Source organism: Oncorhynchus tshawytscha, linkage group LG06 (genome assembly GCF_018296145.1).
Source record: "Oncorhynchus tshawytscha isolate Ot180627B linkage group LG06, Otsh_v2.0, whole genome shotgun sequence".
In the NCBI taxonomy this organism is placed as follows: domain Eukaryota; kingdom Metazoa; phylum Chordata; class Actinopteri; order Salmoniformes; family Salmonidae; genus Oncorhynchus; species Oncorhynchus tshawytscha.
The window spans coordinates 44,232,596-44,259,656 of record NC_056434.1 but is presented as its reverse complement, the minus strand read 5'-3'; the positions used below and the strand labels follow the sequence as shown (position 1 = coordinate 44,259,656).

Genomic DNA, 27,061 nt, shown 5'->3' with positions numbered 1-27,061 from the left:
GCCATACAACAGGCCTACAAGCCCTCAGTCCAGCCTCTCTCAGCCTATTTCGGACACTCTCAAAACAGATGGAGGGATTGTGCGTTCCTGGTGTAACTCGGGCAGTTGTTGCCAACACCCTGTACCTGTCCCGCAGGTGAGATGATCGGATGTAGCGATCCTGTGCAGGTGGTCTGTACACGTGGTCTGCCACTGCGAGGACGATCCGCTGTCCGTCCTGTAGCGCTGTCTTAGGCGTCTCACAGTACGGACATTGCAATGTATTGCCTTGGCCTCATCTGCAGTCCTCATGCCTCATTGCAGCACGCCTGAGGCACGTTCATGCAGATGAGCAGGGATCCTGGGCATCTTTCTTTGTGTTTTTCGGAGTCAGTGGAAAGGCCTCTTTAGTGTCCTAAGTTTTCATAACTGTGACCATAATTGCCTACCGTCTGTAAGCCGTTAGTGTCTTAACGACCGTTCCACAGGTGCATGTTCATTACTTGTTTATGGTTCATTGAACATTTCCCATGCTTCATTGAAGCATGGGAAACAGTGTTTAAACCCTTTACAATGAAGAACTGTAAAGGTTAGATTTTTACGAATTATCTTTGAAAGACAGGGTCCTGAAAAAGGGATGTTTATTTTTTTGCTGCGTTTGTGTGTAATATATATGGAATCTCCAGTAGAATGGCCTTACTAAAGATATATATATATATATACACACACACACACACAATACCAGTCAAAGGTTTGGACACGTACTCATTCAAGGGTTTTTCTTTATTTTTTACAATTTTCAACATTATTAGAATAATAGTGAACACATCAAAACTATGAATTAACACATGGAATCATGTAGTAACCAAAAATGTATTAAAAACAAATATTTTTGTGGTCATAATATTTGAATAACAAATAATATTTTAGATTCCTCAAAAGTAGCCACCCTTTGCCTTGATGACAGCTTTCAACACTCTAGGGCATTCTCTCAACCAGCTTCACCTGGAATGCTTTTCCAACAGTCCTGAAGGAGTTCCCACATATGCTGAGCACTTGTTGGCTGCTTTTCCTTCACACTGTGGTCCAACTCATCCCAAACCATCTCAATTGGGTTGAGGTCGGTGATTGTGGAGGCCAGGTCATCTGATGCAGCACTCCATCACTCTCCTTCTTGGTCAAATAGCCCTTACACGGCCCGGAGGTGTGTTGGGTCATTGTCCTGTTGAAAAACAAATGATAGTCCCACTAAGTGCAAACCAGATGGGATGGCGTATTGCTGCAGAATAACACAGCAAAGACACAGCGGTTGGAATCAAAAATCTAAAATTTGGACTCATCAGACCAAAGGACAGATTTCCACCGGGTCTTATGTCCATTGCTCGTGTTTCTTGGCCCAAGCAAGTCTCTTCTTATTATTGGTGTCCTTTAGTAGTTGGTTGAATTGCTGCAAAGAAACATGAAGGCCTGACTCATGTAGTCTCCTCTGAACAGTTGATGTTGAGATGTGTCTGTTACTTGAACTCTAAAGCATTTATTTGGGCTGCAATCTGAGGTTCAGTTAACTCTAATGAACTTATCTTCTGCAGCAGAGGTAACTCCATGTCTTCCTTTCCTGTGGCGGTCCTCATGAGAGCCAGTTTCATCATAGCGCTTGATGGTTTTTGGAACTGCACTTGAAGAAACATTCAAAGTTCTTATCATTTTCCAGATTGACTGACCTTCATGCCTTAAAGTAATGATGGCTGTCATTTCTCTTTGCTTATTTGAGCTGTTCTTGCCATAATATGGACTTGCTCTTTTACCAAATAGGGCTATCTTCTGTATACCACCCATAGCTTGTCAAAACACAACTGATTGGCTCAAACGCATTAAGAAGGAGAGAAATCCCACAAATGAACTTTTACCAAGGCACACCTGTTAATTGAAATGCATTCCAGGTGACTACCTCCTTTAAGCTAGTTGAGAGAATGCCACAAGTGTGCAAAGCGGTCATCAAGGCAAAGAGTGGCTACTTTTGATTCTATAGGTGTGATTTCATAGTTGGTCTTCACTATTATTCTACAATAAAGAAAAACCCTTGATTGAGCAGGTGTACAAACTTTTGACTGGTACTGTACATACACACACAAAAAGGTATGTGGGCACCCTTTCAAATGAGTGGATTCAGCTATTTCAGCCACACCGTTGCTAACAGTTGTATAAATGTTTTTTTTATTTTTTATCAACACAGCAATGGAATCTCCAGTAGAATGGCCTTACTAAAGAACTCAGTGACTTTAAACATGGTACCGTCATAGGATGCCACCTTTCCAACAAGTCAGTTCGTCAAATTTCTTCCCTGCTGGAGCTGCACCGGTTAACTGTAAGTGCTGTTATTGTGAAGTGGAAATGTCTAGGAGCCACAACGACTCACCCGCGAAGTCATAGGCCACACAAGCTCACAGAATGGGACCGCTGAAATGCGTAGCCCGTAAAAATTGTCTGTCCTCGTTTGCAACACTCACTACCGAGTTCCAAACTGCCTCTGGAAGCAACATCAGAACCAGAACTGTTCGTCGGGAGCTTCATGAAATGGTTTTCCATGGCCGAGCAGCCGCACGCAAGCCTAAGATCATGCGCAACGGCTTGCGCCGGATGGAGTGGTGTAAAGCTCGCCACCATTGGACTCTGGGGCAGTGTAAACTAATTCTCAGAAATTAAGAATCACACTTCATCTGGGTTCAGCGGAGCCATACAATGACTTTTTGGTAGAAGAAGAATAATGGTCTGGGGTAGTTTTTTTAATGAGTTCGGGCAACCCCTTTTCCTGTTGTCGAACCCTACAGTTTGGGTGCTTCCAACTTTGTGGCCAGTTTTCCCTTTCCTGTTTCAGCATGACAATGCTCCCGTGCACAAAGCAAGGTCCATACAGAAATGGTTTGTTGAGATTGGTGTGGAAGAACTTGGCTGGCCTGCACAGAACCCTGACCTCAACCCCATCGAAAACCTTTGGGATGAATTGGAATGCCGACTGCGAGCCAGGCCTCATCACTCGTCCTCACTAATGCTCGTGGCTGAATGGAGGAAAGTCCCCACAGCAATGTTCTAACATCTAGCGGAAAGCCTTCCCAGAAGAGTGGAGGCTGTTATAGCAGCCACGGGGGGGACCAACTCCATATTAATGCCCATGATTTTGGAATGAGATTGATGAACAGGTGTCCACATACATTTGGTCATGTAGTGTACTTTCATTGTGCTCCTAGATGTATTTGTATGCTTCCACATTTCCATTTAGTAGCTATATCTATACACAGTGCACAAAACATAAGGAACACTTTCCTAATATTGAGTTGCACCCCCTTTTGCCAACAGAACAGCCTCAATTCGTCGGGGCACGGACTACAAGGTGTCGAAAGCATTCGACAGGGATCCTGGCCGATGTTGACGCCAATGCTTCCCACAGTTGTGTCAAGTTGGCTGAATGTCCTTTGGGTGGTGGACCATTCAGGTAAAAAAAAATATTTTTTAACACTTTCTCTCTCCTCTCCTTCACTCCTGACTGCATGGGCTACCTTAGAAATAAAATGAATAAAATGGGCGTCCTCATTCAAATCAAAGATGGCATAATGGTTGGTCTGGCGGCCATTGCAATTGTACCAATAGCAAAAAAAAAATTGTATGATAGCGGGAGGGAGAGTCATTAATAGTCATGAGTTACATTGGGTGATTGGTTGAGCCGTCTTGGGTGTGTGCATCACACAGATCTGCTGCAAAGCAAAGCCATCTGTAGCTTGCTCGCCGACATGAACAGTAAGTGCCAAATGACTTGTGAAACCTAGCTTCAGCTTAATTATTTGAGAAATAAGTGAAAGACTCAACAGCTAGCTACCAACCAATCTATTTACGTTTCACTGTCCGATCATTCATAAAACAAGTCCAGTAATTGTTAGTTTTTTACATTTCCACAAACTATCTTTTGCTTAATAAAAAAATAAAAAGGTCATCCACAATTAGTTGGCTAGTAGTGGCTACTGCCTGGCCAGTGAGCTAGCTAGATTTCAGTCATTTATATATCCTCCTAAATGGGGTGGCCAGTAGTAGGGTTGGGCAATATATCAAATTAATTTGATTGATTAGAATGTACGTTTTAGCGCGGTATTCCAAATGCCTGAATTGCAAGTACATTTTTTATTTCTTGTTTTTATGAGCGTTTATGTCCGTTCTCATATCTTTTTGGGCTGTCCCCTTTTGCTCCTTCTGTGCTGTATGCACCTTCTCATTTGCACACAAACAAAGCCCCTGCCACTCACAATAACAAAGATGAGAGAACTTCTTCTCTGACAAGCGGTTTCAACTCGCTATTTGCATTTCAGGTTTGGTTGGTCATATGGACACCGAAACACACAGATTATTTTTGTGTAATAGAGAAGTTAACCTTTCTAAAGATACAATTTTTTATTTCCCAAGTTGCACACAGAGCAGACACTACTAAAATGGGCGTATCAATGAACCTTGATTCTGGTACAAAAAAAATAAAAATACTCAGTTTGTTGCATTGCGGTACCACAAGCAGCATTTTAGACAAAGACTGTTATACTAGTGGTCTAGTCTGTTTTGTAAACGTGTTTATGAGACCTGTGTTAAATTTCTATAATGCCTGCTACAAGAATAAAATCTAAATGCATTTGTCACATGCGCCGAATACAACATGTATTACCTTACCGTGAAATGCTTACTTATAAGAAGTTAGTCATTATTAGTGAATGTGGATTATGCATGGTTTGGGTTACATTTATAACAAAAAGGGCATTTTCAGACTCAAAAGAGCTTGCATTGATTTTTTTTGTAATTATAACTGATAAGGTTAACACAGGTTAAACTATTTTAATACAATTATTAGTGGGTTTTATGGTTGTAGAAGGCTTATATTAAGCCACGGTATCATTCCACTAGCCCTAAATTAATTTGATTATTGTTGTTTGAAATGTAATGTAGTTGGCCTTTTATTCTACAACAAAAGGTTATTTAGAGAAAACATTTTAGATTTTTGGGGGTTATATATTGTGAATCGCCCATAACTTTGAGGGGGGAATCATGATTTTTAGGTTGTATCACAGAGCCCTAATCAGTAGATAAACTAACTACACCGAACAAAAATATTAACACAACATGGAACAATTTCAAAGACTTTACTGAGTTACAGTTCAAATAAGGAAATCAGTCAATTTAAATAAATTAGGCCCTAATCTATGGATTTCACGACTGAGAATACAGATGCTTCTATTGGTCACAGATACCTTTAAAAAAAGGTAGGGATGTGGAACAGAAAACCTGTCAGTATCTGGTGTGACCACCATTTGCCTCATGCAGCACGACATCTTCGCATAGAGTTGATCAGGCTGTTGATTGTGGCCAGTGGAATGTTGTCCCACTCTTCTTCAATGGCTGTACAAAGTTGCTGGATATTTGTATATATTATGGATCCCCATTACTCTTCCTGGGGTCCAGCCAAAATGAAGGCAGTAATATACATTATAATTCATTTTTGAACATTAAGTGCGTGCCCTCCGGCACTACAACACACAGTCCAGGTGTACGTGTGTGTATACTGTGTATGTAATGTGTGTTTGAATAAGTGCGTGTGTGAGAGAGAGAGACTTCACAGTCCTCGCTGTTCCATAAGGTGTATTTATTTATTTAAATATGATTTTACTGCTTGCGTGAGTTACTTGATGTGGACTAGAGTTCCATGTACTGTGCGCCTCCCATAGTCTGTTCTGGACTTGGGGACTGTGAAGAGACCTCTGGTTGCATGTCTTGTGGGGTATGCATGGGTGTCCGAGCTGTGTGCTAGTAGTTCAAACAGACAGCTCGTGCTTTCAACATGTCAATACTTTTTACAAAAACAAGTAGTGATGACAATCTCTCCTCTACTTTGAGCCATGAGAGATTGACATGCATATTATTAATGTTAGCTCTACGTGTACATTTAAGGGCAATCCATGGTGCCCTGTTATGAGCCAGTTTTCATTTTCCCAAGTCCCTCTTTGCGGGACGTGACCACATGACTGGGCAGTAGTCCAGGTGCAATACTAGGGCCTGTGGGATCTGCCTTGTTGATATTGTTGTTAAAAAGGCAGAGTAGTGCTTCACCCCATCTTAGCTACTGTTGCATCAATAGGTTTTGATCATAACAGTTTAAAATCCAGGGTTACCCCAAGCAATTAAGTCACATCAACTTGCTCAATTTCCACATCATTCATTACAATATTTAGTTGAAGTTTAAGGCTTAGTGAATCATTTGTCCCAAATACAATGCTTTTAGTTTTTGAAATAATTAGGACTAACTTATTTCTTGCCACCCATTCTGAAACTGACTGCAGCACTTTAAGTGTTGCAGTGATTTAATTTGCTGTGGTAGCGGATGTGCTTTACTCAGAGCCAGTGTCAGGTCATTAGTAAAGATTGAAAAAAGTAAGGGGCCAAGACAGATGCCCAGGGGAATGCCTGATTCTTCCTGGATTATGTTGGAGGAGCTACCAATAAAGAAAACCCTCTGTTCTGTTAGACAGGTAAGGTTTGATCACAACATAGCAGGGGGTGTAAAGCCATAATGTATACGTTTTTCCAGCAGAATACTATGATCGACAAAGTCAAAAGCCGCACTGAAGTCTAACAAAACAGCTCACAGTCAATGTCTCTCAGCCAATTCCGTGCATATTGAATGCCCTTCCCTAATTATTTACTGTAAAATAGCATTGTATCTTGTCAAACACAAAAAGTTTACTAAAGGGGCTGATTGGTCAGCTATTTGAGCCAGAGAAGGGTGCTTTACCATTCTTGGGTAGCGGAATTACTTTCGATTCCCTCCAGACCTGAGGGTACACACTTTGTAAACTTAGATTGAAGAAATGGCAAATAGGAGTGTCAATATCGTCCACTATCATCCTCAGGAATTTTCCATCTAAATTGTCAGACCCAAGTGGCTAGTAATTGTTGATCGACTGATTATGTCACCTCTTCCACACTCACTTTACAGAATTCAAAATGACAAGGCTTGTCTTTCATCATTTGGCCAGTTATACTTGGATGTGTTTGCTAGTCTTACCAACATTTTTTTTTAAAAGTAGTTGGCAATATCAGTGGGTTTTGTGATGAATGAGCCATCTAACTCAATGAATAATGCAACAGTTTTCCCTTCTGTCCAAATTTTAATTGAACTTTTTATGGCTGCAGGGGCAGTATTGAGTAGCTTGGATGAAAGGTGCCCATATCAAACGGCCTGCTCCTCAGTCATAGTTGCTAATATTCGCATATTATTATTAGTATTGGATAGAAAACACTGACGTTTCTAAAACTGTTTGAATGATGTCTGTGAGTATAACAAAACTCATATTGGCAGGCAAAATCCTGAGTTGAAATCAAAACAGGATGTCAGAAATCTGAGCTTGTATGTATTCACCAGAGTCCCCATTGAAATCCCCTTGAGATATGAATGATGTTGCACTGCCTAGGGGTTCCACTAGATGTCAACCATCAATAGAAATTATAATGAGGCTTCTATGTTGTTGTGGGAGTGAATGAGAGCAGAATATATCAGATGTCCATCAAGCAGCCATTTTGTGATTGCGCTTTTTCCTCATGGTAGTTACTTGCGTTCCATTGCTCACGAAGACAAGAAGGAATACTCCGGTTGGAACTTTATTGAAGCTATATGTTAAAAACATCCGAATGATTGATTCTGTACTTAGTTTGAAATGTTTCTTCGACCGGTAATATCACCTTTTGAGGTTTTTGTCCGATTTAACGCTGACCAGAATTAGCGTTTGAATATGTATACCAAATGCGCTAACACAAGAAGGTATTTGGAAATAAATAACGGACATTTTTGAACAAAAACATTTATTGTGGACCTGGGATTCCTGGAGTGCTTTCTGATGTAGATCAAAAGTAAGGGAATATTTATCATGTCATTTCTTGTTTATGTTGACGCCATCTTTGCGGCTGTGGTGTTTTTACTTTTGAGCGCCGTCTCAGATTATTGCATGCGTTTCTTTTTCCGTAAAGTTTTTTAAAAATCTGACACAGCGGTTGTATTAATGAGAGGTATATCTATAATTCCATGTGTATAACTTGTATTATCATCTACATTTATGATGAGTATTTCTGTTGAAACGATGTGGCTATGCAAAATCACTTGATTTTTTTGGAACTAGTGAATCTAAATAGCCAATGTAAATTCAGATTTTTTTATATAAATATGAACTTTATCAAACAAAACATGCATCTATTGTGTAACATGAAGTCCTATGAGTGTCATCTGATGAAGATAAGTCAAGGTTAGTGATTAATTTTATCTTTATTTCTGTTTTTTGTGAATGCTATATTTTGCTGGAAAATGGCTGTGCTTATTGTGGGTTGGTGGAGACCTAACATAATCGTTTGTAGTGCTTTCGCTGAAAAGCCGATTTGAAATCGAAAACTTGTGGGATTAACAACGAGAATAGCTTTAAAATTATATAAAACACATGTATGTTTTAGGAATTGTAATTTTGAGATTTCTGTGGTTTGAATTTGGCACCCTCTATTTTCACTGGTAGTTATCATATCGATCCCGGTATCGGGATTGCAGCCATAACAGGTTTTAAGGTGCTCCAAAGCTTTTTAATCAGTCTTTATATATAGTTGAAGTTGGAAGTTTACATACACTTATGTTGGATTCATTACCACTCCACAATGACCCCAAGTATAATTACAAAGTTGTGGAAAAATGGCTTAGGGACAACAAAGTCAAGGTATTAGGAGTGGCCATCACAAAGCCCTGACCTCAAACCTATTGAAAATTTGTGGGCAGAACTGAAAAAGTGTGTGTGAGCAAGGAGGCCTACAAACCTGAGTCAGTTACACCAGCTCTATCAGGAGGAAGGGGCCAAAAGTCACCCAACTTATTGTGGGAAGCTTGTGGAAGGCTACCTGAAACGGTTGACCCAAGTTAAACAATTTAAAGGCAACGCTACCAAATACTAATTGAGTGTATGTAAACTTCTGACCCACTGGGAATGTGATGAAAGAAATAAAAGCTGAAATAAATCACTCTCTACTATTATTCTGACATATCACATTCTTAAAATAAAGTGGTGATCCTAACGGACCTAAAACAGGGAATTTTTACTGGGATTTTACTGTGAATTTACGACTTCAACTATCTTTCATCTTTGTTTTACAGTATAGTTTCTTCTTTTTGTTCTGTTTAGTCACATTATTTCTCAATTTGCAATAGGTTTGCCAATCAGTTATGCAGCCATACTTATTTACCACTCCTTTTTCCTCATCCCTCTTAACCATAACCTTTTTCAATTCCTCATCAACTCATGAGGATTTAACTGTTTTTACAGCCATTGTCTAAATGGGTGCATGTTAATTAGTAAATGGAGTAAGAAATGTCATAAATGTGTCAAGTGTAGAAAATACTTAACATCATCATAGGAATCACTACAAAACCAGTTGTAGGACCTCATACACAACATTAGGCCCAGCCTTTGGTACTTTGGTTTTCCTAGATATGGCTACCATATTGTGATCACTACATCCGATGGATTTGGATTCTTCTTTAACTTCACTTGGGTAGGGGGCAGCATTCAGAATTTTGGATGAAAAGCATGCCCAAATTAAACTGTCTGCTACTCAGTCCAAGAATATAGGATATGCATATAGAGATAGCCTGCAGAGTTCTGTCCTACTATCCAGGTCTGTACCCAAACAATTTGAACTTCTACTTTTAAAAATCCACCTCTCTAAAAACAAGTCTCTCACTGTTGCCACCTGCTATAGACCACCCTCTGCCCACAGCTGTGCTCTGGACACCATATCTGAACTGATTGCCCCCCATCTATCTTCAGAGCTCGTGCTGCTAGGCGACCTAAACTGGAACATGCTTAACACCCCAGCCATCCTACAATCTAAGCTTGATGCCCTCAATTCTCACACCAATTATCAATGAACCTACCAGGTACCACCCCAAAGCCGTAAACACGGGCACCCTCATAGATATCATCCTAACCAACTTGCCCTCTAAATACACCTCTGCTGTTTTCAACCAAGATCTCAGCGATCACTGCCTCATTGCCTGCATCCGTAATGGGTCAGCGGTCAAACGACCTCCACTCATCACTGTCAAACGCTCCCTGAAACACTTCAGCGAGCAGGCCTTTCGAATCGACCTGGCCGGGGTATCCTGGAAGGACTGACCTCATCCCATCAGTAGAGGATGCCTGGTTATTTAAAAAAAAAAGCCTTCCTCACCATCTTAAATAAGCATGCCCCATTCAAGAAATTTAGAACCAGGAACAGGTATGGTTCTCTCCAGACCTGACTGCCCTTAACCAACACAAAAACATCCTATGGCGTTCTGCATTAGCATCAAACAGCCCCCTTGATATGCAACTTTTCAGGGAAGCTAGAAACCAATACACACAGGCAGTTAGAAAAGTGTTGAAGGAATTCTTAGTTCCTCTGTTTTAATTCCCAATCAAAATGAAACACTCTGTCAATGCATTAAGAATGGACAGAGCCCCGGTCTTAAAAGTCAGGTAACAGCGTTTAATTCAAGAGAGTACTGCCTTCATACACATTTTACCACAGGTTATAAACTGAAAATGACGTCAGCGTTTTCTAAATGTTCTATCTCTTCTTGACACTGGTAGAGAGGCCCTATAGTTCTCGAGCCTTCCCTCCTCGCCTAAAGCCAAGGTCAGTCAGTGTAGATAAGCATTCTAGACAGTCTGGAGATAGTTAATTTGTACCAAGGCATTGTTCTAAACTCCTGACTATATTATATACAATTGGGAATGGGAGCAAGAGAGAAAATTCATACATGTACTGTACATAATAGCATTTGGGCTAGTCAGTCCTGATTGAAATGTATACATAATTAGTCATCATTGATAAAAATTCCCTTAACAAAAAGCCAAGGCTTTCTTCCTGCAACACAAACTCAAAAATGTTCTGGGACACTGTAAAGTCCTTGGAGAATAAGAACACCTCCTCCCAGCTGCCCACTGCACTGATGATAGGAAACACTGTCACTACCGATAAATCCACTATAATTGAGAATTTCAATTATCATTTTTCTACGGCTGGCCATGCTTTCCACCAGGCTACCCCGGTCAACAGCACTGCACCCCCCACAGCAACTCGCCCAAGCCTTCCCCATTTCTCCTTTTCCCAAATCCAGTCAGCTGATGTTCTGAAAGAGCTGCAAAATCTGGACCCCTACAAATCAGCCGGGCTAGACAATCTGGACCCTTTCTTTCTAAAAATGATCTGCCGAAATTGTTGCAACCCCTATTACTAGCCTGTTCAACCTCTCGTGTCGTCTCAGATTCCCAAAGATTGGAAAGCAGCTGCGGTTATCCCCCTCTTCAAAGGGGGGGACACTCTTGACCCAAACTGCTATAGACCTATATCCTACCCTGCCTTTCTAAGGTCTTCGAAAGCCAAGTCAACAAACAGATTACCGACCATTTCGAATCCCACCATACCTTCTCTGCTATGCAATCTGGTTTCAGAGCTGGTCATGGGTGCACCTCAGCCACGCTCAAGGCCCTAAACGATATCTTAACCGCCATCGATAAGAAACAATACTATGCAGCCGTATTCATTGACCTGGCCAAGGCTTTCGACTCTGTCAATCATCACATCCTTATCGGCAGACTCGATAGCCTTGGTTTCTCAAATGATTGCCTCGCCTGGTTCACAAACTATTTCTCTGATAGCGTTCAGTGTGTCAAATCGGAGGGCCTGTTGTCCGGGCCTCTGGCAGTCTCTATGGGGGTGCCACAGGTTCAATTCTTGGACCGACTCTCTTCTCTGTATACATCAATGATGTCGCTCTTGCTGCTGGTGAGTCTCTGATCCACCTCTACGCAGACGACACCATTCTGTATACTTCTGGCCCTTCTTTGGACACTGTGTTAATAACCCCCAGAGGAGCTTCAATGCCATACAACTCTCCATCCGTGGCCTCCAATTGCTCTTAAATACAAGTAAAACTAAAGGCATGCTCTTCAACCGATCGCTGCCTGCACCTGCCCGCCCGTCCAACATTGCTACTCTGGACGGTTCTGTCTTAGAATATGTGGACAACTACAAATACCTAGGTGTATGGTTAGACTAAACTCTCCTTCCAGACTCACATCAAACATCTCCAATCCCAAGTTAAATCTAGACTTGGCTTCCTATTTTGCAACAAAGCCTCCTTCACTCATGCTGCCAAACATACCCTTGTAAAACGGACCATCCTACCGATCCTCGACTTAATTTACAAAATAGCCATCAATACCCTACTCAATAAATTGGATGCAGTATATCACAGTGCCATCCCTTTTGTCACCAAATCACCATATACTACCCACCACTGCGACCTGTACGCTCTCGTTGGCTGGCCCTCGTCGTCGCCAAATCCACTGGCTTCAGGTCATCTACAAGACCCTGCTAGGTAATGTCCCCCCTTATCTCAGCTCGCCGGTCACCATAGCAGCCCCCACCTGTAGCACGCGCTCCAGCAGGTATATCTCTCTGGTCACCCCCAAAACCAATTCTTCCTTTGGCCGCCTCTCCTTCCAGTTCTCCTCTGCCAATGACTGGAGCGAACTACAAAAATCCCTCAAACTGGAAACACATCTCCCTCACTAGCTTTAAGCACCAGCTGTCAGAACAGCTCACAGATTACTGCACCTGTACATAGCCCATCTATAATTTAGCCCAAACAACTCTCTTCCCCTACTGTATTTATTTATTTTGCTCCCCATTATTTCCATTTCTACTTCGTACATTCTTCCACTGCAAATCTACCTGTGTTTTACTTGCTATATTGCATTTACTTCGCAACCATGGCATTTTTTTTGCCTTTACCTCCCTTATCTCACCTTATTTGCTCACATCATATAGACTTATTTTTTCCATATTACTTAGCCATATTACTTCAACAGTAATTGACATGAGATCCTCTAAGCTTTACTGGAATGTAGCTCTAAACATAGACAGCAACACCACCCCGGTTGGCATTTCTGTGTCTTCTGTAGATGTTATAACCATGTATTTCTACGACTATAATCAAAAGGTATAATCCAAGTGAGTTTCAAAGATAGTCTGTACATGAATGTCATCTGTTACTAGCAAGCCTTGAGCCTTTTACTTTGTTTTGTTCCAACAGCTTCAAAAACGATATTTGTTACTGAAAATATATTTGACAGCGTAAAATGAAATTGAGTGAACAGTGTGGAATTTTTACAACCAGGAAATGACAGAGCAAATTGGCAGGTAGGTAATACTGCAAAACCCAATCATACCAGCATCATATCTTATGGACATTTTATGAAATTACAATGCAAAAAAATCCTATGTGTAGCACCTTAAAGAGTCCATGTTACTGCAGAAACGGACTCAACCGCATGAATACCCAGCCGTCCCATCTTCAGTCAGCTGTTCATTCCGCCGCCAACCCCAATTTTTTTGTTGTTGAGACAATTAGTTTATTTTGACGTCTACAGTCAGTTAACAGTCGGTTACACCTCCCTAATTTGAAATGCAAACAGCCCCTATGGTCTTACAACACCCCCCATTTGCCAGTTACCCAGTGATATTCATAAAAAGGGAAAATTAGCACACAAAAGTGGTTAAAAAGGGTCTGTTTGAAAGGTGATCATAAACATTGTATTTTTTTTGTATAGGTAATATACCACATCTTCTGAAATGGGTATTATAGTGCAAACACTTACAGACTCCGGTATGGGCACCTCCAACTGTGTGCCTGTGGGAGCGCGGATTGCTAGGAGGGTGTCACCTATGGAGACCAAACAGAGATGAGGTGAGTGGGAAGAAAACAAAACAAAGGAGGAAGCAGAATAAAAAAAGGGGGAAAAACAGACAAACACAAGTATGAGAGAAATGTACCTTTGAATGCACTGCATAGGTCTTCATGTTTTACATAAGCCATAGTGTGTTTGTGTTAAGGGAAAGAGTTTGTGTATATAATGTAAGAAACCTAGCAAACTCCTCGCTGATTTACCACATTTTTACAAATAGCCCCCACAAGTACTTATGTAGTGGTGTCTTTGCTAATGACATCAGTTATCACAGTTCTATTGCATGTATTAGAGATACCAGACAGAGAAACTTTGATCCTTTATAATTATGAAGCGAAATAAACAAAATTATTAATATCCCCAGCCTAAGCTTTCCTTTAAAAGATGCATGCCGGACCTTGAATTATCTCTAGAACTGAATCTATTTTATATATCTCTGGCAGACAAACACACCCCCTTTTAATGCCTTGGAGTTAAATACAGAGAAAATCCTTGGTTCTCTATAGTACTTTCAGATCTCATTATAAATGAGAAATCAGGCCTGGGCCAAGGCTAGGAAAAAAACTCACTCAGTAGCTGATTGGCAGCATTTCCGGCAATTGAGAAATAGATGCACTTCCTCAATTAAGAAAAGCTAAATTAATAAGCTCCTTCCTAAATTCTCTCAATCTGCTGGTGGTCCGTCAATTTTGGAAAACAGTTCATACACTCAAGCGTGGAAATTCTTCTCCTTCCCTGACTAAGCAAGTTGTCTCAGACTGACATCATTACTGAGAAAAATGAGACAAGTGATGCTTTTAAATCAGCATTTTATCACGATAGAAAGAAATGGTGGTTAAATTGACCCGTGTCAGTCAGTAAACTGTGCTTCCCTATCCCAGCCTCCAGTTGGCTCTTTGGAAGATCAATCAACTTCTAGTGATTCTTTTTTTAACCTTCTACTTGGGATGTGCATGATGCCTTGCTTAAAACCTGTTGTGACTCGGGGGCAGTATTTTCATTTTTGGAAGAAAAAAAAAACGTTCCCATTTTAAACAGGATATTTTGTCAGGACAAGATGCTAGAATATGCATATAATTGACAGCTTAGGATAGAAAACACTCTAAAGTTTCCAAAACTGTAAAAATATTGTCTGTGAGTATAACAGAACTGATGTTGCAGGCGAAAGCCTGAGAAAAATCCAATCCGGAAGTGCCTTCTGTTTTGAAAGCGATGCGTTCCAATGAGTCCCTATTGAGCAGTGAATGGGCTATCAACCAGATTACTTTTTCTACGTATTCCCCAAGGTGTCTACAGCATTGTGACGTAGTTTTACACATTTATGTTGAAGAATACCCGTTGAAGAATACCCTACATTGCGCAAGTGGTCACCTGATGCTCCCAGAGAGATTCTCGCGTAAAATACAGAGGTAGCCATTACTCCAATCGGTCCTACTGAAAAATGAATTGTCCCGATGGATATATTATCGAATAGATATTTGAAAAACACCTTGAGGATTGATTATAAACAACGTTTGCCATGTTTCTGTCGATATTATGGAGCTAATTTGGAATATTTTTTGCCGTTTTCGTGACTGCAATTTCCGGTCGATTTCTCAGCCAAACGTGAAGAACGGAGCTATTTCACCTACAAAAATAATATTTTGGGAAAAAAGGAACATTTGCTATCTAACTGGGAGTCTCGTGAGTGAAAACATCCGAAGCTCATCAAAGGTAAACGATTTAATTTGATTGCTTTTCTGATTTCCGTGACCAAGTTACCTGCTGCTAGCTGGACAAAATACTATGCCAGGCTATCGATAAACTTACACAAATACTTGTCTAGCTTTGGCTGTAAAGCATATTTTGAAAATCTGAGATGACAGGGTGATTAACAAAAGGCTAAGCTGTGTCTCAATATATTTCATTTGTGATTTTCATGAATAGGAATATTTTCTAGGGATATTTATGTCCTATGCGTTATGCAAATTAGTGTCAGACGATGATTACGCTCCCGCATGCGGGATGGGGAGTCACTAGAGGTTGTTTAAGATTAATGCAAAAAAATCCACTGGTTTGCCGATTTGCTTGAGCCTTTCTTGCTGCAGATTTCTGCTCCCGATTGCGGAATCAGTAGATAGGTTTCCATCCACTTGCATAAAAAGATTGGATGGAAACATGGTTAGTGACATTTTTAATCTGACCATTATCTCGGTGCTATCCCCAGGGTTTGGAAGGTGGCCCATGTGCTCCCTCTCAACAAAGGTGGTTACCTCTCCAACCTACAGTGCATTCGTAAAGTACTCAGACCCCTTGACTTTTCCAGTTATGTTACAGCCATATTCTAAAATGTAATTTTTAAAAATAATCCTCAATCTAAGCACAATACGTCTTTTTGAAATTTGTATAATGTTTTTTTACATAAGTATTCAGACCCTTTACTTACTACTTTGTTGAAGCACCTTTGACAGCAATTACAGCCTAGTCTTCTTGGGTATGACACTATAAGCTTGGCACACCTGTATTTGAGGAGTTTCTCCCATTCTTCTCGGCAGATCCCCTCAAGCTCGGTCAGGTTGGATGGGGAGCGTTGCTGCACAGCTATTTTTCAGGTCTCTCCAGAGATGTTCAATGAGGTTCAAGTCCGGGCCCTAGCTGGGCCACTCAAGGACATTCAGAGACTTGTCCCGAAGCCACTCCTGCGTTGTCTTGTCTGTGTGCTTCGTGACGTTGTCCTGTTGTAAAGTAAACCTTCGCCCCAGTCTGAGGTCCTGAGCGCTCTGGAGCAGGTTTTCATCAAGGATCTCTGTACTTTGCTCCATGCATCTTTGCCTTGATCCTGACTCGTCTCCCAGTCCCTGGTGCTGAAAAACATCCCCACAACATGATGCTGCCACCATGCTTCACCGTAGGGTTGGTGCCAGGTTTCCTCCAGACGTGACGCTTGGCATTCAGGCCAAAGAGTTCAATCTTGGTTTCATCAGACCAGAGAATTTTGTTTCTCATGGTCTGAGAGTCCTTTAGGCAAACTCCAAGTGGGCTTTCACATGCCTTTTTACTAAGGAGTGGCTTTCGTCTGGCCACTACCATAAAGGCATGACTGGCGGAGTGCTGCAGAGATGTTGTCCTTCTGGAAGGTTCTCTCATCTCCACAGAGGAACTCTGGAGTTCTGTCAGAGTGACCATCAAGTTCTTGGTCACCTCCCTGACCAAGGCCCTTCTCCCCTGATTGCTCAGTTTGGCCAGGCAGAAAGCTCTAGGAAGAGTCTTGGTGGTTCCAAACCTCTTCCATTTAAGAATGATGGAGGCAAGTGTTCTTGGGGACCTTCAATGCTACAGAAAATATTTGTTACCCTTCCCCAGATCTGTGCCTCGACACAATCCTGTCTCTGACCTCTACGGACAATTCCTTCGACCTCATAGCTTGGTTTTTGCTGTGACATGCACTGTCAACTGTGGGTCTTTATATAGACAGGTGTGTGCCTTTCCAAATCATGTCCAATCAATTGAATTTACCACAGGTGGACTCCGATCAAGTTGTAGAAACATCTCAAGGATGATCAATGGAAACAGGATGCACCCGAGCTCAATTTCGAGTCTCATAGCAAAAGGTCTGAATACTTAGGTATGTTTTTTTATTTGTAATAGTCACAGAAATGTCTAAAAACCTGTTTTCACTTCGTCATTATGGGGTTGTGTGTAGATTGATGAGGGAAAAAATTATTTGATCAATTATAGAATAAGGCTGTAATGTAACAAAATGTGAAAGTGGTCTGAATACTTACCGAATGCAGTGTAATTGTTTGAAACCTGAGCGTTTTAAATACATATGAGGCATGTCTTACCTTGCTTCAAAGTCGCCTATTAGATCCCTCTTTCCACATTTCTAACGGACAGAACCATTCAAAAGTTTGGACACCTACTCATTCAAGGGTTTTTCCTTTACATTTGTACTATTTTCTACATTGTAGAAAAATAGTGAAGACATCAAAACTATGAAATGCCACTTGGCATTCTCTCAACAAACTTCATAAGGTAGTCACCTGGAATGAATTTCAATTAACAGATGTGCCTTGTTAAAAGTTAATTTGGGGAATTTATTTCCTTCTTAATGTGTTTGAGCCAGTTAGTTGTGTTGTGACAAGGTAGGGGTGGTATACAGAAGATAGCCCTATTTGGTAAAAGACCAAGTCCATATTATGGCAAGAGCAGCTCAAATAAGCAAAGAGAAACGTCAGTCCATCATTATTTTAAGACATGGTCAGTCGATGTGGAACATTTCAAGAACTGAATGTTTCTTCAAGTGGAGTCGCAAAAACCATCAAGCGATATGATATAACTGGCTCTCGTGAGGACCAAATTTGAGATTTTTGGTTCCAATCAACTTGTCTTTGTAAGACGCAGAATAGGTGAGCGGATGATCTCTGCATGTGTAGTTCCCACCTTGAAGCATGAAGGAGGTGTGATGGTGCTTTGCTGGTGATACTGGTTAGTGATTTATTTAGAATTCAAGGCACACTTAACCAGCATGGCTACCACAGCATTCTGCAGCGATTGGCCATCCCATCTGGTTTGCGCTTAGTGGGACTATCATTTGTTTTTCAACAGGACAATGACCCAACACACCTCCACGCTGTGTAAGGGCTATTTGACCAAGAAGGAGAGTGATGGAGTGCTGCATCAGATGTTAACTTTTAACAAGCACACCTGTTAATTGAAATGCATTCCAGGTGACTACCTCACGAAGCTAGTTGAGAGAATGCCTGGGCAAAGCTGTCAAGGCAAAAGGTGGATACTAAAATTTTAAATATATTTTGATTTAACACTTTTTTTGGTTACTACATGATTCCATGTGTTATTTAATAGTTTAGATGTCTTCACTATTATTCTACAATGTAGGAAATTGTCAAAATAAAGAAAAACCCTTGAATGAATAGGTGTGTGCAATATTTTGACTGGTACTGTATGTCACATGAACTTTTGACAACTGCGTTTTCCGCTAATTTCATTATGGAACAAACTAGAGGTTGACCGATTTAAATCGGAATCGCGATTAATTAGGGCCGATTTCAAGTTTTCATAACTATCGGAAATAGGTATTTTTGGACACCGATTTGGCCGATTTAAAAAAAGTAAAAAATCTACACACTTATTTATCCTTTTATTTAACTCGGCAAGTCAGTTAAGGACACATTCTTATTTTCAATGACGGCCTAGGAACGGTGGGTTAACTGCCTTGTTCAGGGGCAGAATGACAGATTTTTACCTTGTCAGCTCGGGGATTCTATCTTGCAACGCTCTAACCACCTGATTACGTTGCACTCCACGAGGAGACTGCCTGTTACGCGAATGCAGTAAGAAGCCAGGGTAAGTTGCTAGCTAGCATTAAACTTATCTCATAAGACAATCAATCATAATCACTAGTTAAACTAGTCATATCATCAACCATGTGTAGTTATCTAGCGTGTCCTGCGTTGCATATAATCGATGCGGTGCGTATTCGCGAAAAAGGACTGTCTTGCTCCAATGTGTACCTAACCATAAACATCAATGCCTTTCTTAAAATAAATACACAGGTATATATTTTTAAACCTGCATATTTAGTTAATATTGCCTGCTAACCTGGCTCGTTGTGAACTCTGAAGACTTTCTTCCTAAGAAAGACAGGCAACTTCGCCAAACAGGGGATGACTTAACAAAAGCGCATTTGCGAAAAAAGCACAATCGTTGCACGACTGTACCAAACCATAAACATCCATGCCTTTCTTAAAATCAACACAGAGAAGTATATATTTTAAACCTGCATATTTTGCTAAAAGAAATCCAGGTTAGCAGGCAATATTAACCAGGTGAAATAGTCACTTCTCTTGCGTTCATTGCACGCAGAGTCAGTGTATATGCAACAGATTGGGCCGCCTAATTTGCCAGAATTTTACGTAATTATGACATACATTGCACAACCTTCAATGTTAACAGGAATATTTATACTTATGGATGCCACCCGTTAGATAAAATACGGAACGGTTCTTTATTTCACTGAAAGAATAAACGTCTTGTTTTCGAGATGATAGTTTCCAGATTCGACCATATTAATGACCAAAGGCTTGTATTTCTGTGTGTTATTATGTTATAATTAAGTCTATGATTTGATAGAGCAGTCTGACTGAGCGATGGTAGGCACCAACAGGCTCGTAAGCATTCATTCAAACAGCACTTTCGTGCATTTTGCCAGCAGCTCGTCGCTGTGCTTCATGCATTGAGCTGTTTATGACTTCAAGCCTATCAACTCCCGAGATTAGGCTGGTGTAACCGATGTGAAATGGCTAGCTAGTTAGCGGGGTGCACGCTAATAGCATTTCAAACATCACTCGCTCTGAGACTTGGAGTGGTTGTTCCCCTTGCAGGGGGGCTTTTTTGGAGCGATGGGTAACGCTGCTTCGAGGGTGGCTGTTGTCGATGTGTTCCTGGTTCGAGCCCAGGTAGGGGCGAAGAGAGGGACGGAAGCTATTCTGTTACACTGGCAATACTAAAGTGCCTATAAGAACATCCAATAGTCAAAGGTATATGAAATACAAATCGTATAGAGAAATTGTCCTATAATTCCTATAATAACCACAACCTAAAACTTCTTACCTGGGAATATTGAAGACTCATGTTAAAAGGAACCACCAGCTTTCATATGTTCTCATGTTCTGAGCAAGGAACTCAAATGTTAGCTTTTTTACATGGCACATATTGCACTTTTACTTTCTTCTCCAACACTTTGTTTTTTCATTATTTAAACCAAACTGAACATGTTTCACTTTATTCGAGGCTAAATTGATTTTATTGATGTATTATATTAAGTTAAAATAAATGTTAATTCAGTATTGTTGTAATTGTCATTATTACAAATACATTTGTCAATTTTATTTATTTATTAATTTATTTTAAAATCTGCCAATTAATCGGTATTGTCTTTTTTGGGCCTCCAATAATCGGTATCGGTGTTGAAAAATCATAATCGGTCGACCTCTAGAACAAAGCGTAGCCTACTGCTTGTACGCATTGTTGTGCTTATAATGTGAAGAAATAATAGTTCATCAACATTTTAAGCTAAATGTTCTGATCTGTTGTATCAGATTCATTGCTTTTTTACATTGTTATTTTTATGTAGCCTAGGGCCTACCGCTTGTATGAATTTGGGATCCATCTTCCCACAACTTATCCTGAATTTGTTTGGAATAGGCTATTTCGTTCTGAACAAGCTGACCAATACAATAGGTAAACTTCTGCTTCCTGCAACATCCTCCAGCATGACCGGTTTGGCGGTGGGTCAGTCATGGTGTGGGGTGGCATTTCTTTGGGGGGCCGCACAGCCCTCCATGTGCTCGCCAGAGGTAGCCTGACTGCCATTAGGTACCGAGATGAGATCCTCAGACCCCTTGTGAGACCATATGCTGGTGCGGATGGCCCTGGGTTCCTCCTAATGCAAGACCTCATGTGGCTGGAATGTGTCAGCAGTTCCTGCAAGAGGAAGGCATTGATGCTATGGACTGGCCCGCCTGTTCCCCAGACCTGAATCCAATTGAGCACATCATGTCTCGCTCCATCCACCAACGCCACGTTGCACCACAGACTGTCCAGGAGTCCAGGAGTCCGCCACCTCATCAGGAGCATGCCCAGGCGTTGTAGAGAGGCCACACACACTACTGAGCCTCATTTTGACCTGTTTTAAGGACATTACATCAAAGTTGGATCAGCCTGTAGTGTGGTTTTCCACTTTAATTTTGAGTGTGACTCCAAATCCAGACCTCCATGGGTTGATAAATTTGATTCCCATTGGTCATGTGTGTGATTTTGTTGTCAGCACATTCAACTATGTAAAGGAAAAAGTATTTAATAAGAATATTTCATTCATTCAGATCTAGGATGTGTTATTTTAGTGTTCCCTTTATTTTTTTGAGCAGTGGTGTGTGTGTGTGTGTATATATATATATATATATATTTTTTTTAAGATTCAAAAAGACACAACCCGCTAATAACAACAGCACAAGCTTATCGGAACACTTTGTTATAATCATTCATTGCCGCTGCAGTGCTGGATGTAGCGTGTGGAAGTATGAAGAATGTGCATTTCATGGCTTATAAAAAGGTGTTGAGAAAGTTGACATTTCTAAATAACAATTTAAACATGACTCTACACAAACAGCAGCTCTTTGCTCTATTCGTTGAGTCTCTCTCTAGTCATGGTTCTAAGAGTTTTAATCTCACAGTATCAACATTGCTGTCCTTTCGAGGCTTCTTTTTACAGTCTACGGCTCGAAGAAACTGTGCAGACATGGTGATCTGAGCTAACTGATTGGCCAGTGGTAGGCCTATAGGTACACTTCACCTGCTCTCTGGCCGGAGTTCTACCTTCAGATACATGAAATGGTTTAAAATGGGAACACTTTGCCTTGCCAGTACTAGGGCTGCTGAATCAAGTGCTACCACCAACAACGTGCAAAAAAAACAATAGGAACACCAGGCTTTATCGGTTTTTACAGAAATGCTTTGGGGGGTCGACTGGTTGTGACCACTGATCTAAAGCATTTTAAGGTGCAGTGCACCTTAACCCATTTAATAAGCTTTGTGACAACTAGCTAGAGGGATTGTAGTAAAGGATATGGGCTATTCTGTGAGTCGTCTGTAACGTTCTTGATGCTCTGCTGGACCCAGACCCTCTGCTGATCCAACTCGTGTTCCCTCTTGTCCAGATCATCCAGCTCTGCCTTCAGATCAATGAGCTTATCGGCTATCTCCCGTGTGTTACAGCCAGGACCAACACCCCTGTGGACAAGAAACACAGGTATCACAAAGAGAACACACACAACAACAAGGACTAGGCATAGGTAGGAATGCAGACAACTCCTTATGAGGTTACTTATGTAACAGACCACTTAAACACACTATCTTCAAGGGGAAAGGGTACCACGCAAGATTTACTAACAGAGCTCGTAATGCCATTTTCTTCTGCATGTCCTTGACTTACTTCCACTGAATACTGTTCTTGGACTTCTTCTCGATCAATCCGATGCCTTCGAGCACATTGGTAATGTCGTAGATGCGGCGCTTCTGTCTTACAGCTAAGGTGTCTGCTGCCTGTGGGAGAGAAAGAGCGGTCAATGTTATTCATACATCAGTGTATAGAGCAATTTGGGGGTCCATTGACCAATTCCAGTGAAAAACAAATGGCATTATACATAGTAGATTCTATAACTAGCAAGGGAGCTTCACTATTTTTGAGCTGCAAAGTCACAAATAGTAGTGTCCTTTCATGCTTGTGTTCAACAAGCACTTACAGAAATAAACATATGGCTAGTGCTGATAACTGTGATGGTTCATACCCATTGCTGCTAGGGATGACATCTATTCCGTTGTAGTCTGTCACACCCAGCCTAAACTAAACAAAACAACACATCCAGGGACCTACCCTAGATAAAGAGCAAGGTGTAATCAGTATAATTGAACCTAAATTAATGGTGACTTGCGGTTTGATTTCTCTTCAACATAAAAGTCTGTGTGTGTGTGTGTGTGTGGCTGAGTCTGAAACCGGGTTGTGGTTTCAAAACCCAAGTAACAGGTTGCTGGCTGACCAAATCCAGTTCATAACAATGTGCAGCCTTGCTTACTTGATTGAGTCTGCAGGGGGCAGAATAGAACAAGTAAGCTGGCTAGCCAACTTTTACATGCGTGTTGTGAACAACATTAGCGTGAGCAACAATAGTGGCATGGTAGTTCGCCTTCAAAATAAAAGTCCCCAATTGAAACGGATAAAAATTGTGGATTCATGCCACAATTGGACTCGATAATGCAACAAACAAAAAAATGGTTGGAACGCTATATAAAAATGGAACAATAGACAATTTGTAAAATGCATGTTGAAATCACACTGTTTGTATTAGATTCCAGAATTGCATTGAGGGGGGTGGCAGGTAGCCTAGTGGTTGGAGCATTGGGCCAGTATCAAAGGTTGCTGGATCGAATCCCCGAGCTGACAAGGTAAAAATCTGTTGTTCTGCCCCTGAACAAGGCAGTTAACCCACTGTTCCCCAGTAGGCCGTCATTGTAAATAAGAATGTATTCTTAACTGACTTGCCTAGTTAAATTAAGGTTCAATTTAAAAAGATGACAAAAATATTGCATTGTACAGCCATACCCATGGATCTTGGGTCCTTGTCACCCACAGATTCCAATTCTAAAAAGAGTGTCACACAAATATTAGTGTCGTAGCTCTTATCGTGGGACTTTAACTGTGGGAATCACCTTACTATTTAGACTATTGTGCGTATTGGAAATTCATATTGCAATGTATAGCCTATGGATCTTGGGTTCTTGAAATGGGGTATCAGCCTACCTTATGGTTCATGGACCCAAGATCCATAGGCTATACATTGCAATATGAATGTTCAAAACACATAGGTTGACTGGTGAGCTTAATGTTGCTCATTTTGCAGTAGTTTCAGAGTCCCGTACCATTTAATGGACCCAAGATCAATATGTAAGGCTGTACATTGCAATATGAAAGTCCAATACACACAATAGACTGAATTGTGAGGTGATTTCTCACAGTTAAAGTCCCGCAATAAGAGCTACGACGTGGATATCACTAAGTCGGCTGACACCAAATTTCATGAACCTAAGAGCCATAGGTAAGGCTGTACATTGGTCCACCCACACAGACAGCGTTGTGAAGAAGGCGCAGCAGCGCCTCTTCAACCTCAGGAGGCTGATGAAATTCAGCTTGTCACCAAAAGCACTCACAAACTTCCACAGATGCACAATCGAGAGCATCCTGTCGGGCTATCAACGCCTGGTACAGCAACTGCTCCGCCCACAACCACAAGGCTCTCCAGAGGGTAGTGAGGTCTGCACAACGCATCACCAGGGGCAAACTACCTGCCCTCCAGGACACCTACACCACCCGATGTCACAGGAAGGCCATAAAGATCATCAAGGACAACAACCACCCGAGCCACTGCCTGTTCACCCCGCTATCATCCAGAAGGCGAGGTCAGTATAGGTGCATCAAAGCAGGGACCGAGAGACTAAAAAACAGCTTCTCTATCAAGGCCATCAGACTGTTAAACAGCCACCACTAACAATGAGTGGCTGCTGCCAACATACTGACTCAACTCCAGCCACTTTAATATTGGAAAAAATTGATGTAATAAATGTATCACTAGCCACCTTAAACTATGCCACTTAATAATGTTTACATGCCCTACATTACTCTTCTAATATGTATATACTGTACTCTATACCATCTACTGCATCTTGATGTAATACATGTATCACTAGCCACTTTAAACAATGCCACTTATGTTTACATACCCTACATTACTCATCTTGCCTATGGCGTTCTGTACCATCACTCATTCATATATCTTTATGTACATATTCTGTATCCCTTTACACTTGTGTGTATAAGGTTGTGGAATTGTTAGGTTAGATTACTCGTTGGTTATTACTGCATTGTCGGAACTAGAAGCACACACGGAACTTCACTACACTCGCATTAACATCTGCTAACCATGTGTATGTGACATATACATTTGATTTGACATTGCAATATAAGTATGTCCCAATGAAATTCTGAAGTCTAATGCATCCAGTGTGATATAAATAAATAAATGATTCTTTAAAAAATGGTTTTACTTATTGTCTTTAGTTGAATTTATATCACAGTACAGCATTCCAACTTTGTTTAGCATTATCTAGTTCAATTGTGGCATGACGACACTATTTGTATCCGTTTGCATCAGTTTCGATTGGGACTTTTATTTTGACGGCGAACTACATTATTGTTGCTCACGCTAATGTTGTTCACAACACACACGTCCAACTTTTCGTAAGTTCAGAGGAAGGGCTAGGTAGCTAAAACAAGCTTTGAACTATTCAATGACCTCGTTAGACATAAATAAAATAAACACTTGACACAACGTATCACTGATGAGCTGGCAACTAGCAATGCTAGCCACACAAGGTAAATTGACATCCGCGTGTCAACAACAAAGAGTGAAGCATGCTTACTGCTTTCAGATCTAGAACTCCATCCTTGGCCTCTTGTAGCAAAGTTACAAATTTAGTTGTAAGCAATCCTAGACTCTTCTCGTGTCGACTTGGGGTTTGAGGTTGAAGCGAATCTCCCATAGCTCCAAGTTCGGTTCTTCCCGACTCCAGTTCCATCTGATTACGAAGTCTTGTTCAGATCCGTAGCTAGCTGCCTCCCCGTTTAGTCCCGAACTCACTTGCTAGCCAATGCCAACGTTAGCTAGCTTCAGCAGGTGGCCTCTATCACACGCCGTGCTTTGTTTGACTATATAAAGTGCTTTGCACGGTAATGGTAGGAGAATACAATGTGGTCCAGACTCTTGACCTGTTAATCCAGAACAGGCCTACAAAATATTTAAATGCGCATAAAGTCAGAAGCCGTTGCACACGCGAGGTATGCTGGGATGGTTTGGTTTAATTGGTTAGTGAAACTGAAGCTAAGGGGCCGTCTGCAAAATATGAGCTACTTAGAAAAACTACACTGTAAAATGTAATCGATGTACTTGACAAGAAAGTAAACTGTTTCTATTAAAACATTTAGCAATATTTAATATTGCCTGATCACATCTGATAAATGAGACCATAATTATACGCCTTTATGCGCAAATATTGATGCATTGTACAACGGGCGGGTACGCATTCCAGCCGGTGTCTATTCCACTCTGTTCCACCAAACTGCACAACCCACTGTCTAATCACATCAGCCCAGATAGACAATTTATAAACTTGATCTCCACAGTAAAATGCATCTAGATATTATCTCCATTTTCTTTTAGACTTGGAGTCGCCATAATATGGTGTGTGGTCCTCCCACTATGACTCGGGAAAACACGCGGTTAATTAGGCTAATAAATTATGATTAACTTCACAGGGTGATGAAAGTGCATGGTGATCTTGATGCTCATTTCCAATGAATATAGCCGTTTGACAAAGAAAAATATTATGGCTTTTATCCATAATAATCTCATAATGTAGACTAGCCTACCAGCAGTTTACTTGTACTGTATCTGCAAACTATTGGCTAGAGCGCACGTGCCAAGACCAGAGTGGACACATTTGCTATTCAACACAACCGTTTTTGTGACACAAATACCATGAGTTGAAAATACCATGGAAACAGGTTGAACTTTAGATTTGTATTCGGTACACGAAAACTGAAGCGAAAAAGTAAATGTTGTGGG

The 27,061-nt window shown here is 41.0% G+C and overlaps 1 protein-coding gene across 2 annotated transcripts in view; it reads right to left on the bottom strand.

The window, feature by feature from the left end:
• e2f4 (E2F transcription factor 4) overlaps positions 1–26,308 on the bottom strand; it is a 33,295-nt gene extending 6,987 nt beyond the window's left edge. The window contains exons 1-5 of one of the 2 annotated variants that reach the window (XR_002953860.2): positions 25,860–26,308; positions 22,819–22,928; positions 22,455–22,616; positions 13,915–13,958; positions 13,740–13,804 (exon numbers count right to left, since the gene is read on the bottom strand). Coding sequence is in view for 1 of the 2 variants with exons in the window: in XM_024423953.2 (XP_024279721.1) it covers positions 13,740–13,804; positions 13,915–13,958; positions 22,455–22,616; positions 22,819–22,928; positions 25,860–26,015 (537 nt within the window). In the remaining variant the exon portion in view is untranslated. The remainder of the gene's footprint in view (positions 1–13,739; positions 13,805–13,914; positions 13,959–22,454; positions 22,617–22,818; positions 22,929–25,859) is intronic. The other variant, XM_024423953.2, reaches the window with a different exon arrangement.
• Between the last annotated feature and the right edge of the window lie 753 nt (positions 26,309–27,061).